Here is a 15,733-nt window from a genome sequence, read left to right on the forward strand (position 1 = left end):
AAATGCAGGTTATAACAGTATTTAATCCGACGTCATCCTCCAATCGAGGTTGAGAAACCTGCTCACACCATATGGCAATTACCGTCATGACGCCACTTGAGAGCAGCCATCACAAGCCTCCAAGCCATAATGGCGAGACTCAGAACGTTGGCACATGTCATGCTACCATTGCTGAAGAGTTGTGGCTGCCGTTAGATGCAAACCTTGTTGCAACGCCCAGAAACGCCAAGCCTTGTCCAACGTCACTCCTCTGACTGGCCAAGAAGGGTCTCGGCAGACGCGTAATGATCTTGGCCTTGGCTCATGACGAACCTATCTTTTCGTTTATCTGGACCATGGTTTCCTGAATGAGTCAGTGGAAGTTGGTCATGAGTCGATAGGACAAAGGGAACATGATGCCATTGAGAACGTAACCCATTATGTTGTAGCCGAGCCTTAATCATGTATCGTCAACGGAGAATAAAGTTAGAAATGGACATCTCAATTGCCAGACGTATCATCCAGGTGGGAATCTATCTGAACAGTCGCACAGATGTTCCTCTCTAGCAGTCCTCGTCCATACCAGACAGGCCCTTGTCTCATAGAATGGAGCTTCATCTCCGTTCCAAAGCCGGATAATCTACGAAATGAAGGCGCTATCCCTATTTCTGACTAGCTGCCATGTTCATCCACTCTCTGCCTGTTAGTTATTTCTCAGCTTCATACCACTTCCCCTTTTCAAATCCAACACAGAAATGTCTGTACCTTCAGACCAACGTGCTCACTTTCTGAGGCTCCCGGATGAATTAATCCACGAGATCTTCAATCTCTGTCATGTATCTGACCACTTCAACCTTGCCCTCACATGCCGTCGTCTTGCCGATGGCGGAAACGCCACTCTTGAACGCCACAGGGCTGCCTACCGAGAGTACGGCGTCGTTACCGACTGGAAGTACTTGACTATACCTTCTGCTTTGCAGAAAGTCATTACAGATCCATATGTCGCCTGGAATTTTCGCACCATCGAGATATTCGGCACGAGGTACAGCTGGGAGCAGTGGGGAGACTTCATGTCAGAGGTGCCATCCACAGTACGAGTCTTTCCTTCCCCAGATCCAGAAGACATACTGTCTTCGACCTTTGGCGATGGTCAGACATATCATCAATTCCAGTGGCGTGAGGCTTTCGAAAAACCGCACTGGTCGGACTTGTCTGACGAAGACTGTGGGGACAGCATGAACTATGCAATATGGGGGACGACAAGACGGGAGCAATATGAAGAGAGCATCATTAGGCAGCACTTATCTACCTACATCGACCTACTGTTGGAGTATGGGCATTTTGGATGCGAGGATTATCAAATCGAGCGACTTTCGTATCCTCTTCGCTCAGGCAACGACGGTATCCTCAAGGCCCTGCTGATCACTCTATGCCCTCGGCTCAACGTCTTGAAAACTGCCAAAAGCAATGATGAGACAGGTAATAATTGCGATTGGTAGGTTCCCTGTTTCTTTCTCGGCACACTAAACACGTACTGACATATCATAGGGAATTGATGGAGTGGCTTTCTCAAATTATTACCATGAGTTGGCGACGGGACTCGTGGGCGCCGGGCCTCAGGAGTCTACGAGAGGTCTCGATCGGTATTCCAACTGGACTCTGGTTCGAAAATCGCAATCTATTCGGTGTACACAAACCGCGACACTTTCGAAGTCTAATGTTACTTCCTGGTCTCAAATCTGTCTACTTTGGAAATATGAATCTTCAGACAGTGGCCGACTGGAGATCTGAAGAACAACCTCCACCACTGGCAGCTCTGACAGGCTGTTCCACTGTCGAGAACGTCTTTCTTGACCAATTCGTTGATAGATATGATATGCAGGACCAACAGTACACTGCCGAGTCTGTCATGGAGTTTTTGCTCATTCCCAAGAAACTCAAGACACTAACTGTTCGTGGCGGCTTGAAACTGCAGCTGTCCAACCCGGCCAATAACCAAGCTCTGTATGTGCTCATGCTACACCTGAGCAAAAGCTTAGAACATGCCATAGAGTACAACTGTCGTCTTCGACCGAGTGAAAGCACTTGGGGGTGGTTCGGTAGGACACAGCCAATACGCAAATTGTACTCGGAAACAACCAAAGTCACTATCAATGCTGTCAACGTCATGACGCTTGGTTTCCCACAACTCGCTACACGCAAAGAAGAAATTGATGAGTGGAAAAGGACTCGATACCTATACCATAGGGCTCATCAGACCCTGCCAAACGTCGAGGTGATCCTGGTGCAAAAGAGCTACCGCGATGACGAGATGATGGATTCAGAAGTGATGGGGAAGCTGGAACGTCTACTTTATCTATTGGTTGAAGATACCGCTCGCAGTGGCGGGAAGCTAAAGGCTATCTTCATCCAGCAACAACCCAACCCAAACAAGGGAAACACGATTGCCGACTTTGATTATTCGAAATTGATTAACTTGGGTAGGGAGAGGGATATTGATATTCACGTCAAGGAGAACAAGAACGTGCCGTTCTATCATTATGAGTTTCCTACGCCACCTTCCATGTCGTCACTACAAGAAACAAGTACTGAAGATGGTATGGGGGTTTTTGATCCTTTCACGGGTTGCTGGGCCACAAGTTAATGTTGGCCCCTTCAAGGAAAAAGGACCATCAGTTGGTCATTTCATGCTGTTTGGGTCTCGGGCTATTTCTTCTATATGATAAATCGTAGATCACACAATGTTTATACCATAACAACAAGTCCACTAGCACTTTTCACACAAGTCATCCTTCGTATTAACCGGTCAGAATGAATACCCGAAATTACCATCCCAAGCCAAAAGATCCATTACGCGTTAGCGCACTCTAACAGCCAATAGTGTCTCGATCACATCCACGTTCGTGATCCTTTTCCTGTGCCGCTTTTCTGTCTTAAAACATCTGCTATCCCCAGCCTCAGATGCTTCTACAGACAGCTGACAACCTGATAACCAATCCCTCTTCTTACGTCTTACCAAAATGTCTTCAGCACTCACAACCCCCATATTCATGCCGCCCTTCAAAATTTACAACCAAAACACGCCAACCGTAACAGTGATATCCGCCAACCCAACCGCCACGACTCTGCAAATCGTCTGCTTGGGCAAAGAATGTGCTAGCACGACTGTCAACAACACCGTCGTTATAGGGCCATGGGCTGACAAGACTGTCGCCAAGGGCGCTGCCTCGACGGGCACGTTTCACTGGATGGTATCCGTGTCCGACTTTGGAGTCAGTTCAATCGAGTGTCTTGTGAGCAGCGGAACAGCAAAGGCTTGCACGACGGCCGCTATAGAGGACGGTGAAAGCTTGATAAATACTGCTACGGGGTTGGAGGAGATTACGGAGGCATTTGAGCTGTCTTTTTCGTCGGTACCTGTTGTTATTACCAAGGGACAAGATTTGCTCAGGTCGTCTCGGGCTACGGCTACTGCTACTAAAGAGCCAACCTCTGTTGAGACTACAGGGAGTGAGAGTACTGCGAAGGATGGAACTACAGCCACTGACAGTTCAACTGATGCTGCTTCGCCGCGGGAAACGAATGGTGCAAGTTCGAGTGCTATTCGAATTATTGGTGCGATGTTGATAGCTACGATCTCGTCTGCGATTGTGCAGTTTTAGGAATGTCCATTGCGCAACTCCAAGTTTGATATAAGACTAGTCCATTTCCTTACGATACACGATACCGCACATACATTCTCGTTCATCTTAGACTCTAGACATCGTTATAATGTTTTAGCCTGTATTAATTAAGATACCTGTCTTTTTGGAGACCTTTCTATTATGCGATCTATAAAGTGGTTACCGGAGATCTGAACCACGTCTTGACTACCACCAAATGTAAAACCTCGCTAGCTAGTGACGTCAGATATTTTGACCGGGCATTGTGAAATTGCAGTTAATCTTCAGTTTTATTTCTTGCTTAGACTTTCGAACAAAAAAAAATACCACATCAAATAAACCCAAACTACGACGTGCACAACCTCCCCTTATTCCCAGTGGCATTACGTCAGCCTAGCTAGCACCTACAGATCTCAGTGCTGCCTGCATAAACCATAAAGGATCAAACTGAAATTACAACTCAAACTTTCCAACAAACACACGTGAATAGACAAGAAAAAAAAGATGTCTTTACAGGATGAAGAACTCGGACAGCAGCTTTATTTGCAAATGCGACAACGACAACAAATTGCACTGAGAGCGCAGCAAATGGCCGCATCGCAACGACAACAGGCAGTAAACCAGATGGGAGGTCAAATGGGGAACACAATGAACCAGATGAACGCAACTACGATTCACCAAATGGGCAGTCCTTTCGACGATATTCCAGTGCAGGCGCCCGAGGATAACAACATCCTTTACCAGAGAAATGTGTCACCGGAAGTCGCCTCTTTCTTCTCTGCCTGCAAAGCCGGCGACATGTCCACCATCCAGTCAATCGTTACCTCTCAACCTCGCACGCCAGTCTTTCTTCATCGAGGTCTAATCAACGCCTTGGAAAGCGGAAATGTCGACGTCGCACGATACCTACTTCAATCCGGAGCACCCATCTCACGACAAACACCAGAAATTGTTCTCAAAGCCCCAGCTGACCGGCAAATCGCCCTCTTCGAAGCTCTCGCCGAACACGGTTGGACTGTCAATACACCATCCTACTACGGCGAGGTTCTTCTCACACGACTCATCAGGTCCAACAACGAACATCTCATCGACTGGTTCCTCGCGCAAGGCGCAAACCCCAACCTGGGCCGCCAGCACGACCAACGCGACCGTCTAGGCGGACCAGACACAAACTCGTGCCAAGCACTGGAGCTGGCAGCCTCGCATGGCAGTGTCGACTTAGTGCAGAAACTTCTAAATGCCGGCGCTGAAATCACCAACGGGGCCCCGCTGTACTACGCAGCAGGTGCTTTGCCTGAAGGTGCAAACCCTCATGCTGGACGCGTCACGCCGACCCGGGAATTCGACATTTCCAGAATACCCGTTATGCAGTTGCTGGCGGAAAAGGGCGCCGGGGTTAATGACAAGCTCGAGACGCGCCATATGGTGCCGATGTACCCGATCGTGAATGCCGTTTGGGCGGGCGCCGTTGAGAGAGTCAAGTGGCTCTTGGACCAGGGGGCGGATCCTGATCAGAGGGGACCCTATGGCAGTGCTAAAGACTACGCTCGCAGGTTGGGCAGCGACGAGATGAAACAAGCGCTGGGACTTCCGTAGGTTTAATTACCTTAGTACCTAGGTAGTGGCTAAATCAGAAACTTGATTGGAGTCCAAAATGTCCCGATGCATTGGTGTATGTATGTACTTATATTGACTTGAGCCTTCTATTCCTCAAGGACATCCACTGGCCAGTAGATTCTTATCTTTTACAATCAATTAACGCAGTAAATATCCCATGTTTTGCATCGGCACCTCTTCGCGACAAAATATGCTCTTGATCTCTTTCTTTTTTTTTTCCACTTAGTTCTCTTAGCTCCTATGGGTCGGAAGATTTAGGGCTTGCCATTCTGAAACGCAGAAGGATCAGGGCTGATTAGATACTGCAAGCCCGCTAAAAAGCAATCCTTTTAGTGAATATCATCGCTGGAAACAGACATCGTTTAGCACGCCTGGCACGGCACCTGTTGATTTCTCCCACGCGCGACGATTCATTCGAGTTTCTTTGCCAACCACAGGTGGCTCTTTGGCCTTTTACAGTCTTTTAATTTCTATGATAAGTATTCATTTTTCGTTGATCTACTATTCCATGAACCTTCAGAAGTCATTCCTGAGGATCCCGGGACAACCACTCAGGTACTACCCGATGTCCAAGACACGACTACCCACTTCCCATCCCCTCCATCCCCAGACATTACCAAGGAGCAGCTGCCTCCTCATGACAGCTCTACTCAAAATTTGTATCTGCTATGGACTCAACAACAAAGATCCATCCTGTACATGTTGACACGACTAGCGGGCTCGCTATCGTTATCTCGACTAACCAGCCTGATGAGGCTACTTCTCAGGTCCCAGCTGTGTCTACAACGTCAGAGCACCACCGCGGTCGGTCAGCAGCCCGCTAAGCCCAGCTCCAAAGAGGAAGATCAAGACTAGCCTGTGACTACGCTCGATATCGTCCTAGATTGCTTCCCTCATCCTTGTCATCAACAAGTGGACGAATAGCCTCGAGTCTGTCAAGGACTAAAGGATAACACTGGTTGAGTAAGTGTGGTACTGGTTGTATGTCAAACATTTGCTGGTCTGCAGCCAAACTGCTGTGACAACTGTAAAGAGACATTTATGTTACCCACTCAGTCTGTATGTCAAATACGCGTGATGTTGTTGCACTGCAGGGTTCGCTAATTTAAGCTTAAATTCCATCAATACCAACCACTCGTCCATTGTGTGAGGTACTATGTATCGAATACGGCTCGCCCGACACAAGCCACTGCACATACCTCACAGCAACTCAAATAAGTCTCGTATGTTCGTCATTTTTAGTGACTTGACCGCCTCTTGATCACGAACAAGCGCGCAGCCAGAGCAAAAATGCAGGGATTCTTTAAGGCTGTGCTTAAAGTTCAGGGACCAACTTGGGGCGGTGCAAGCTGTCAATCAGGCCTCCTTATAGGCTGCTAAAGATCGTCATAGCCCCTTCGACCCGGTTTTTAAGCAGGTACGCGTGGTCTAGTTCTACTGCGGAAAAATGCACTCGGTCATTTAAATGCTCGACCTGCCCTGCAATTCTATCTCGGTTTCATCTCAACTACCACATCATACCTATAACCCAACTACAGAAATATCAACATCATTACAGTTCCAATTAAAAATACCTGCTACACCTACTCGCTCACACCCACAAACACACACACTCAAACCCTACAAGTTCCAATGTGCTTCTTCAACCTCTTCTCAAAACACGACGAAAAGGATGACTTACCACCACCAAAACCAACAAATATTGGTCGCAGAACACCAGAAGCCACATCCAGACTTCAAGGAAGCAAGTTCTCCAGCGACGCCAGCAGAAGATCATCGACAGACATTCACAAGTACGGTCACGGCTCTGGCAATGGATCGTTAGGAGTTGGCGGGCCACATGGCGGGCCACATGGTGGTATATACGGCGGAGTGAATGGAGGCATTTACTCTGGTGTCGGCGGAGGACCCAATGGAGGAGTCAATGGCGGTGTTTACGGAGGTGTTTCAGGGACTACGAGTGGTGGTGGACTTGCACCTGGTGGCATGGGAACGTCGCCTGGTGGAGGATACGGGTATTTGTGATGGAATTATCATGATTAATGCGTTTATGTTTGGCGTTTCGAGTGGATAGAGGCGTTTAGTCGTGGGTTTATCTGAGGGCTTTGCAACGCGTTAGGTGAACAATACCTCGCTTGATGTTTTATATAAGTAATATTATTAGTGCTTCCATAAGCTATCCATCTACAAGATCACATTCTTTTTCTAACCGGTGCATAAAGGTTAAGCTGCATACTAGGTCCTCAAGAGAAACAACAAATATGGCCGCTGACTTTGAAGGATAAACATGATCCGAGGTATTGGTATTGAGACGATCAAGACAACCCATTTTCTGAACCCTACCTGGAAAAGCCAATGTAAAGATAAGACTTACATTAAAGCTTCACTTGATAAGCCCAAGGCCATAGGAACCCTCATCCCGAACTCGACGAATGTCTCGTAGTGACAGGTATCAGGACGGCCTACTTCGAATTGCTATATATTTTACTGCAATCTCATCTTGCGTTGACGTAGTTTTCCCATTAGCATTCCTATCACTCATCGCCAACATGACAAACGTCGCCTTGGGTCAGAACAACCAACCAAGAGCGCGAGCGTGTTGTTGTGGGATAGAAAACGATAGATTGGGCAATCTTCCTCCCTAATCATCGTCGTTGGATGTTCTACCAACTAGATACTCGAAGACTCACAGCGTATATCAACGTGATTGAAGAAAAAGACGATATTAAAACCAGAGGAAGAGCCTCTTGTTCACAATATCTACTACCTTATCTCTTGGTTTCAGTTAAGAACCACGTTTGTCGGTTTTCATAACATTTTATGGAATCTTTCATGATATGTGTTTCTATCAGAAATCCCAGGTCTCGAATCCATCAGAAGAATTAGAGACTAATCAATTACTGGCATGTATGCTTTTACAATGTCGTCTATTTTTAAATCTTGACACTGATGAAACGCTTCAGTAATGGCTTATGAATCATCACGTGATTGCCAAGTCATCGGGGACTAGATCAAAACAGCGACTTCATACAAGATCCAGACCTCGGGCATTTCGGCTACTAACTTAACCTCCTGAGACCCCTTAGAGACCCCGAACCACAATTGAGACGCAATAAGCACGGTGCATGCCGAACAATGGAGGCTCCAGTGGAGAAGACCCAACAGCACCAGGTCGCATGCTTTAGTTGTCGCGCTTCTAGACAAAAATGCGACCGGCAGGATCCCTGGTGAGTATTTGGTAGACACCAACCAGACTTGGTCCGCCCCGGCAGTTGCTAATACTTTTCTCTTCAGTTCTCGCTGTATCTCCCATGATCGTGTTTGTAAGTACCCTGCTCGATCTAACCGTGGTCGTAAGCATGGAAGTACAAAGTTAGTTTCACTCAACTAGGTATCCAAACACTCATCTTATCCTAACCACCATCACAGCAAGCCCGACAGTGTAGAAAAACTCCTTTCACGCATCGAGGAAAGCGGTGCAAAAGACGAAATTATCGCTGCCCTCCTCGGAACAGGTCTTCCAAGCCCAAACAGGACCGTCTCCGTCAGAGGAACGCCGTGGACGCAAGCACAGTCTTCTACTGACAGTCGCGCTACATCCCAGCCCGCTCAACCTGATTCACCGACTGAGGATGACGAATACAACCACCCCGAAGATCTGATCTCACCTCTTAGCATCGTTACGACTGCTATCGCGACAAACACGTCTATTCAGTGCGAGAGACTGCGATCTCAGATGCCGATGCAGCCTGGTGTGAGGGAGGCCATCATGGCACCTATAAAGGAACGGCTCGGTGCTTATTTCTGTGAGTCGAGTCAAATAACAACACCTTTCCTTGCATCATTCTAACTTTTGGAAGCATCACACAGAGCGCAGCAGAAGGATTGGGATGTTTTGGCCGCTCAGGCAGTTGACTGTCCTTTCAAGCTGGAAAAGGGTACTTGTGATCCGCTTGCTTCTCGATTAATCGATGACAGTGATGCGACTGTATACTTTCAACTGTAAGTCATCACTTTTATACTCGCGGCACATCAAAACCTGACTATTTCCAGTTTCTTCTCAACTCGCAATCCATTAGTGGGTCTTCTCGACGCCACGCTACATACAGTCGACTATGTCTACGCGAATTCCTTTACTCTATTCTCTGTTGTTTGCGCTCTCGGGTGCGCCATGTCAGCCCGTCCTCGAGATAGAGCCATCTACCCTGTTCTGATGAACCTAGCCAGTGGAAACGTTAAGTGGTCCATCGCCGCTGCGGTTAAGTCTCTTGCAACTATACAAGCCATCGTCAACATGCAGTACTGGACACCCGTATCTCCAACACAAGTAGATGACTCTTCATCTATATCCCTTAGTTATGTGAGTGGAATTCTATATTGTCACTTGACAGTTCAAACTACTGACCGATCCAGGCAATGCAACTAGCCAGAGAAATGGGAATCAGCAGATCAGAAGTCATAAGAGAATACGTCAATGCGGAGTGCGAGAATTCACCATCTGAAAACAAAGGGCGATGTATCCGCAACTTTGAAAGAACATGGCTTCGAACTCTGATAGCAGATAAAGGATTCGGTATCATGAATGGCAAGTTACATTCTGTCAACTGGAAAGAAATTCCCAGTTCCGCAGCACAGTGGTGGAAGGCCCCGTTGGCTGAACCGACGGATCGTATGCTGAGTGGTATTATTGAAATCAGAAGACTATTGGTAAGTCACCCTCTCCGCTCTATCAGAATCCTACAACTAACTGTGAACAGCTCAGTCAAGTAGACAAACGAAAACAAGCAAACTCGATCACGTCTTCTATAGTGGAATGGCACAAAGAATCATACGACGCTTTAACACAACTGCGCAACGAACGTTGTATAAAAGACGACTCGCCATCTGCACAGTTACTCCCTGTCCTGGCATTTTATATGGACCACAGCATTCTAGTCCTCAACGCCCAAGCCCTTCGAGATTTAGCTGCCGCAGAGGATAGCACCTCTCCTTCGTCATCAGAAGCTCTTCTAGGCATCGAGAGAAAGTCAATCGAGGTAGCAAGTCGTGTGCTGGACCTGTTGAGTTTGGATAAAACGATTATCGAACTTGCGCTTGGATTCCAGAATAACCAGTATCTCATGATTTGCCACGTCATGACCGAGGTTCTACGCGTTGGTCTTTCCGTCTTGAAAAACTCATTCACGTCGCTAACTTTTACAAACAGGCTATCAAAAGAGGCGCTCTCACGCCCGAAGAAAACTCTGCTGCCGCAGGAAAAGTCATCGGCGTTATTCCTTTGCTCGATCAGATCGTGCAACTCCTCCCTGCAACGTCAGCAGCTCATCTCTACTTTGATCTCGCCCGCTTCTTCGCGTGTCAGATTGACTCGTTGATGGGTGCACCAGATTTACAGGAGATGCGCGAGACTATTGATACAGGAATGTTTACAGATGATTGGTTCAAGGCTATGGATACGGGAATGCCGGATGTTTATACGCTTTTGGACATGGGATATCTTGGGATGGATCAGCCGATGATGGATACTGACGACTTTATGGCGTTGAATGATTTCAACAGTATTACTTAGAACACTTTCATAAGCTAGAGGAATTAATTTACAACAGGCCATTTGTTCATCACGAAAGACAAAAAGATTAAAGGGAAGAGACTCTTATGATAGCTAACTTGTTTGTTTTGTACTTATAAGAGGAAGATCTGGTACTCATCTGCCAATACAAGACTCAAACTACCACATTGTATGAAAGAAACCCCAAAATGTCATGAACTATACCAAGAAATCTCGGTAAACTAACTATCCTGGTACCAAATACCAACATTGTAATATCGACAAACATGATAACCAATGTACAATAACTCGTACGTGAGGACAAGATTTAACATCCAAGAGATTTGGTGCCAAATTTCCTCCACTAATACGCCGGACGAGAGATCGACTACACAAGCTGGCAAACCAACGAGTAAACTAGCCGTCTCACTCCTCTTCCTGTCTGGCTTGGTCCTGAACCCACTGGAAGACATCATTGCCAAACTCCTTGCCCGATAGCAAATAAGGGCGTCCAGAGGCACCACACAAGGATGTAAACATGCTGCAAGCCCAGTGTACCTTGACAGCAGACTTGAGATGCCGGACATCCTGTTCCGTTACAGTGACATAAATAACATGACCCGATCGAAGCGGCTCTCCCGAAGTGGTGATTGGCTGTTTCTCGAAGGAGGACGGTGGGGGGTAGCTCTTGTCTTGAGATGCCTGGAGCTCTTCAATCGGGGCATCCAGTAAAACTTCAAGGCTACCTCAACATCGTCATTCTCGAGTCTAACATCCTCGTGGTGCTTGAACGCACAGAGTCCGCTTGTGAGGGGCTTGTAAAGAGCTGGGTCGACGCAGAGCATATTCCATGCTTTGTGAGATCCTCCCAGTTTGCGCTTGTTGCAGAAAGGGTTTGGCATTCGAATTACCAAGAGTGGAGCGCCTGTGATCATGCCGCCTGGTCCCGCAAGATTTCCCGTCATATCGTTGTTTCTCACCGTGTTGTTGAGAGTGGAGAGGGAAAACCAGAAGATCTTGGGGTTGGCTTTCCCAGTCACGACACATACATCCCCATCGCGCTTGCGACACTTGTCCTCTTCATCGATGTCTTCAGGATAGTCTCGGAGATCAGGATCGGTTCTATAATAAAAAATAATAAAAAATAAAAAGAATCATAATCCAATGCCTGAGACAAGGCATCTAGGTAATCATCATCAATGTCGCCGCTATGGTCTGGTCGAAGGTCCAGTGTCTCTGGCACGGCGTGGGCCCAGGCTGAGTCATTGGAATTGTTGGGGTTAAGAAGAAGCATGTCTGTAGATAGTCAAATGGCTAGTCAGGCACAGTCCAAGATACTGGGATTGTGTTCTTACAGTGCTTAGTGAACGCGTCAATGCAGTTCAGTGTGCCCTTCAAAGTGCGGTGGTTGTCAAACCCCCACTTAATGGGAGCCAGGTTACCATTTGGCGCAAGGTTTCGAATGTTGACGAGCAGAATAGCGGCGAGGTGTTCAGTACGTGGACGGAAGTCATCGAACAGTGTTTGAATGTATGTCTCGATCTGCTGAGCATAGGTGCGCCGAGACTCAAGGTCAGTGAAAGAGAAGAGGGGTGCGGGTTCAATGAAGTGGGTGCGCACAATGTGCTGCGAAGAAGGATTCATGTTGTGAGCGTAAGAGAATGTTGGTAGGTTACGGATGAGACTCGTCTTTTTGCGTGTCTGTCTGGGTTTATATTAGTACCTAGGTAGTAAATTGACGATGGACAAGGTTGGGCAGAGAGGTTAATAAACTCACGTAAGGTAAAGCTACTTTACTGCCTGGAGAAAAGCTAGCTGGACACAATAGAAAGACAAAACAAAAGTCACAGTCAGATTTGCTGTACATTCATCTCCAGCTCGGATTCAGCCACTGAATAGCAAAGATGAGACCAATCCAGGCCCAGTGCAATCAGGCAAGGAAATGAAGACCGTGGAACGTGCGGAGCAAGATTCTTTTTTTTTTTCCTTTTCATTTCACCTGTATGGCCTATTATGGCTTTGACGAACTTCTATTTCCTTTCTGTTTACTGCATATCACTGCTACACAGGCAAAAGTCCCGGTTTTTGCATTGCTGATTCACTATCGAGCATGAGACTTAACAACGGTCTGGTCTTTGCGTATGCTGCGAATCACTCTCAGGCATTTTGAACTTAGTCACAGTCTGGTCTCTTTGTATATATCATGAATCACTATTGAGCATTTGAGTGAGTCACGGTCTGATGGTTCAAGTCCTGCCGTAGCAGATGAGCACTGAACTTTCCCCTTATTTGTGATAAAGTATGCCAATGTTTGTGTTACCAAGGGGCTGTCTTCCGTCTGTCCGGTTCGCATTTTGTCTTGGACCTGATTCTACGGAGGTCCATTTCACCGCGGTCGGTGCCGAGTGAGGCCGTCTTTGGCGACAGCGTCTTCTTCTTCTTCTTCTTGCGTAATCTTCAGAGACTCGGCCTTGGGCCTAGCTAAAGGGGTGCACGATATGATGCAAAAGGATTGTGGTTTAGAGTGGGATCCTGCATATTATGCTACGAAAGAAGTAAATACCCTAAAGATAAATCTTACCTCCATCTAAGCCACTGCCTGTCTTGGGTATCGGAATAATCCCAGCATCTACCAATTCATTAATCAGGCTTAATAACATACTGTCACAACCCTTAGCCGCCATCATGCGAAGCGATACAGGCATCTTCTCCTCCTTGGTTGTTACAGTGCTGTTATATAAACTCTCACCCAAGGGCACCACAAAATCAGGGTTCCCTGCCATTGGTGAGATGAACCCATCATTGAACCCGAGAAGCACGCCTGTCAATCCCTCAGTTCCGATACCCTCGCCGTATGTGAACCTGTACGCAGGCTGTGAAGTTTTGAAACTGTACAAAATGAGGCTTTCGGAACAAGTTTCTGGGTTCGCGGGCAATCCGATATTGCTGAACCAAGTCGCAAAGGTTGTCTTGTTCTCGACAGCTTCGTCCACCAGAAGTGGCAGACTATCAGCCCAAACCCACGATCCATTTGTTGAAGGGTTCACATAGGGTCTTCGTCCATCGAACTTGGCTGCATAGTCTCTATAAAATGGGTCTCGAACAAGACGGATTTGCTCTTGAGCCGAAAGCACCGCCCATGTCTGACTTAGTAAGTCCTGCACATTGGCTGGCGAGGGTTCTGGTCGCGTATCAGCCCAATGCTTGGAGAGGTTGTAAGAAGTTGTTTTTGCTTCTAGAAATGCCCCAAGCTTTTGTACGAAATTCGTAATTATGTGGTCGGATGCACTCAGATCAACAGTGCTCTCGATCGGGATCCCCATGGCTGAGATTTTCTTCGGGTAAGCCCTGTAACTCTTTGTGAAGTTGGAGTAAATAGCTTGACAAGCCTTGGTCCATAACTTGGGATCACGCGCTAGAAACCCTGGCGTGTCGAATTGGGGTGCCAATGGAACAACATTGCTCAAATCAGCCAGCCCGTGCGTCGGTCGGTTTCCGAAGAGACCGTTGTCCTCAGCCGGCACACGAACAGAACCACCAGTATCGGATCCCAATGCGAGATCGACCCATTCATATGAAGCTACGGCACTGCCCGGACCCGATGAAGAAGAGCCCACCTCCTGGTACCCATCGCCACGAGGATTAAAGGGAGCCTGATAGTCAATGGCATCTCGAGCGTTTTCAGGGGCGGCGAACTGCGTAGTCTTCAGTTTGCCAATGATGATGGCGCCTGCATCAATAAGTCGCTGTACGACAGGTGCAGTTTCATTGGCAGCCGGATACAACTCATAATAGGCGCGGCTTCCTGCTCCAGTCTTGATGCCTTTGACATGATATATATCCTTGACTCCGACGCGAATACCATCGAGCGGTTTCTCGGCAGTCGGCTTGTAGTATAGCCGGGACGGGACAGGAATAGTCTGAGAAGAAAAGCCTGCACTCGACACTGGGAGTGGCTTGAAAGAACCGTTCGCTGAAGAAACAATACCCTTGTGAAACGCACCCTGAAAGTCTGCATATAGCAAATATGGGACGTGTAATCCCAAAGATGCAGCAGAAAACATGTACGGTCCAGGCGGAATCTCTTCGCCCAAGCCAAGGGGCTCGATGAAAAGGGTGCCGAAGCGATCGGAGGCTTGACTGGAGGAGAGAGTTATGTTTAGTGGCAAACCTTTTGCAGGCCGAACATAAATGCCTGTATTTGTCCTTCAGTAAATATGATATCATGCGGAAAGTGCACAACCCACCTTGTAGAAACGCAGTACTAAACACATCATCGTGGGACAAATAGGCATCAATAGCATCGTCTAGGTCAGAATCGGAGAATGAGGTGGATTGGGCGTTAAAGATTGTGACCCGAATGAAGCCAGCAGTTGATGCCCAATATTCATTCTTGTTACAATTTCCACAAGCCGCAAGATGAAACTGCGGCTCAGGATCGATGTAGTAAGACTTTTCGCCAACAGATATACTGAAACCATGATTGATGATGTTGCTTGTACTTGCTGCAAAGGACTGCAGGCTAAGAATGGCAACAGTGACGCCGAAAGACCAGAGAGGCACCATAGTGTAGACGAAGTTGTGGATAAACATCGATTAGGAGTACCAAGACGAAGCACTATGAATTGCGTCCTTACAGCCAAAGCTGCGAGGTTAATGATCTGAGGAACCGCAAGTTACTGATCTCGGGTAGATTCCGACTTCTTGTGGACCTGCGGTTGCAGTCCGAGTGGATGAAACATGGATGTCGGATAACACCCGAGAGATACGTTAGTGACATGGCAAGTTAATACTTAATCTATATGAGTCGGGGGTCCTTGCAATGAGAATTAAAATCTGATTTAGATTGGAAGGATATTTCCAAGGCTATGGTTTTGATTGCTGATACAAGTGTCATGCTGTGGATGATCTTCTGTTACTTGAGATA

The 15,733-nt window shown here is 47.3% G+C and overlaps 9 protein-coding genes across 9 annotated transcripts; 7 read left to right on the forward strand and 2 right to left on the reverse strand.

The window, feature by feature from the left end:
- Positions 1-734: 734 nt before the first annotated feature.
- FGSG_12096 (uncharacterized protein) lies at positions 735-1,478 on the forward strand (the record flags this gene model as incomplete). The annotated part of the gene is made up of 1 exon (XM_011319813.1): positions 735-1,478. The coding sequence occupies one exon, from the start codon at positions 735-737 to the stop codon at positions 1,476-1,478; it is 744 nt and encodes a 247-aa protein (XP_011318115.1).
- A 377-nt stretch (positions 1,479-1,855) lies between these two features.
- Positions 1,856-2,692, forward strand: FGSG_12097 (uncharacterized protein; the record flags this gene model as incomplete). Its single annotated transcript, XM_011319814.1, has 1 exon — positions 1,856-2,692. One exon carries the CDS (start codon positions 1,856-1,858, stop codon positions 2,621-2,623), a length of 768 nt encoding a protein of 255 aa, XP_011318116.1. The 3' UTR covers positions 2,624-2,692.
- A 307-nt stretch (positions 2,693-2,999) lies between these two features.
- Positions 3,000-3,641, forward strand: FGSG_02223 (uncharacterized protein; the record flags this gene model as incomplete). Its single annotated transcript, XM_011319815.1, has 1 exon — positions 3,000-3,641. One exon carries the CDS (start codon positions 3,000-3,002, stop codon positions 3,639-3,641), a length of 642 nt encoding a protein of 213 aa, XP_011318117.1.
- Positions 3,642-4,145: 504 nt separating this feature from the next.
- FGSG_02224 (uncharacterized protein) lies at positions 4,146-5,237 on the forward strand (the record flags this gene model as incomplete). Its single annotated transcript, XM_011319816.1, has 1 exon — positions 4,146-5,237. One exon carries the CDS (start codon positions 4,146-4,148, stop codon positions 5,235-5,237), a length of 1,092 nt encoding a protein of 363 aa, XP_011318118.1.
- A 1,542-nt stretch (positions 5,238-6,779) lies between these two features.
- FGSG_02225 (uncharacterized protein) lies at positions 6,780-7,433 on the forward strand. The gene has a single exon (XM_011319817.1). It carries the CDS (start codon positions 6,891-6,893, stop codon positions 7,281-7,283), a length of 393 nt encoding a protein of 130 aa, XP_011318119.1. The 5' UTR covers positions 6,780-6,890; the 3' UTR covers positions 7,284-7,433.
- Positions 7,434-8,569: 1,136 nt separating this feature from the next.
- Positions 8,570-9,206, forward strand: FGSG_12098 (uncharacterized protein; the record flags this gene model as incomplete). Its single annotated transcript, XM_011319818.1, has 3 exons — positions 8,570-8,577; positions 8,688-9,064; positions 9,196-9,206. 3 exons carry the CDS (start codon positions 8,570-8,572, stop codon positions 9,204-9,206), a joined length of 396 nt encoding a protein of 131 aa, XP_011318120.1.
- Positions 9,207-10,174: 968 nt separating this feature from the next.
- Positions 10,175-10,827, forward strand: FGSG_12099 (uncharacterized protein; the record flags this gene model as incomplete). The annotated part of the gene is made up of 2 exons (XM_011319819.1): positions 10,175-10,411; positions 10,465-10,827. 2 exons carry the CDS (start codon positions 10,175-10,177, stop codon positions 10,825-10,827), a joined length of 600 nt encoding a protein of 199 aa, XP_011318121.1.
- Positions 10,828-12,120: 1,293 nt separating this feature from the next.
- Positions 12,121-12,450, reverse strand: FGSG_02227 (uncharacterized protein; the record flags this gene model as incomplete). Its single annotated transcript, XM_011319820.1, has 1 exon — positions 12,121-12,450. One exon carries the CDS (start codon positions 12,448-12,450, stop codon positions 12,121-12,123), a length of 330 nt encoding a protein of 109 aa, XP_011318122.1.
- A 742-nt stretch (positions 12,451-13,192) lies between these two features.
- FGSG_02228 (uncharacterized protein) lies at positions 13,193-15,372 on the reverse strand (the record flags this gene model as incomplete). Its single annotated transcript, XM_011319821.1, has 4 exons — positions 13,193-13,287; positions 13,388-13,435; positions 13,469-15,001; positions 15,054-15,372. The coding sequence occupies 4 exons, from the start codon at positions 15,370-15,372 to the stop codon at positions 13,193-13,195; spliced, it is 1,995 nt and encodes a 664-aa protein (XP_011318123.1).
- Between the last annotated feature and the right edge of the window lie 361 nt (positions 15,373-15,733).

This window comes from Fusarium graminearum, chromosome 1 (genome assembly GCF_000240135.3).
Source record: "Fusarium graminearum PH-1 chromosome 1, whole genome shotgun sequence".
NCBI lineage: Eukaryota > Fungi > Ascomycota > Sordariomycetes > Hypocreales > Nectriaceae > Fusarium > Fusarium graminearum.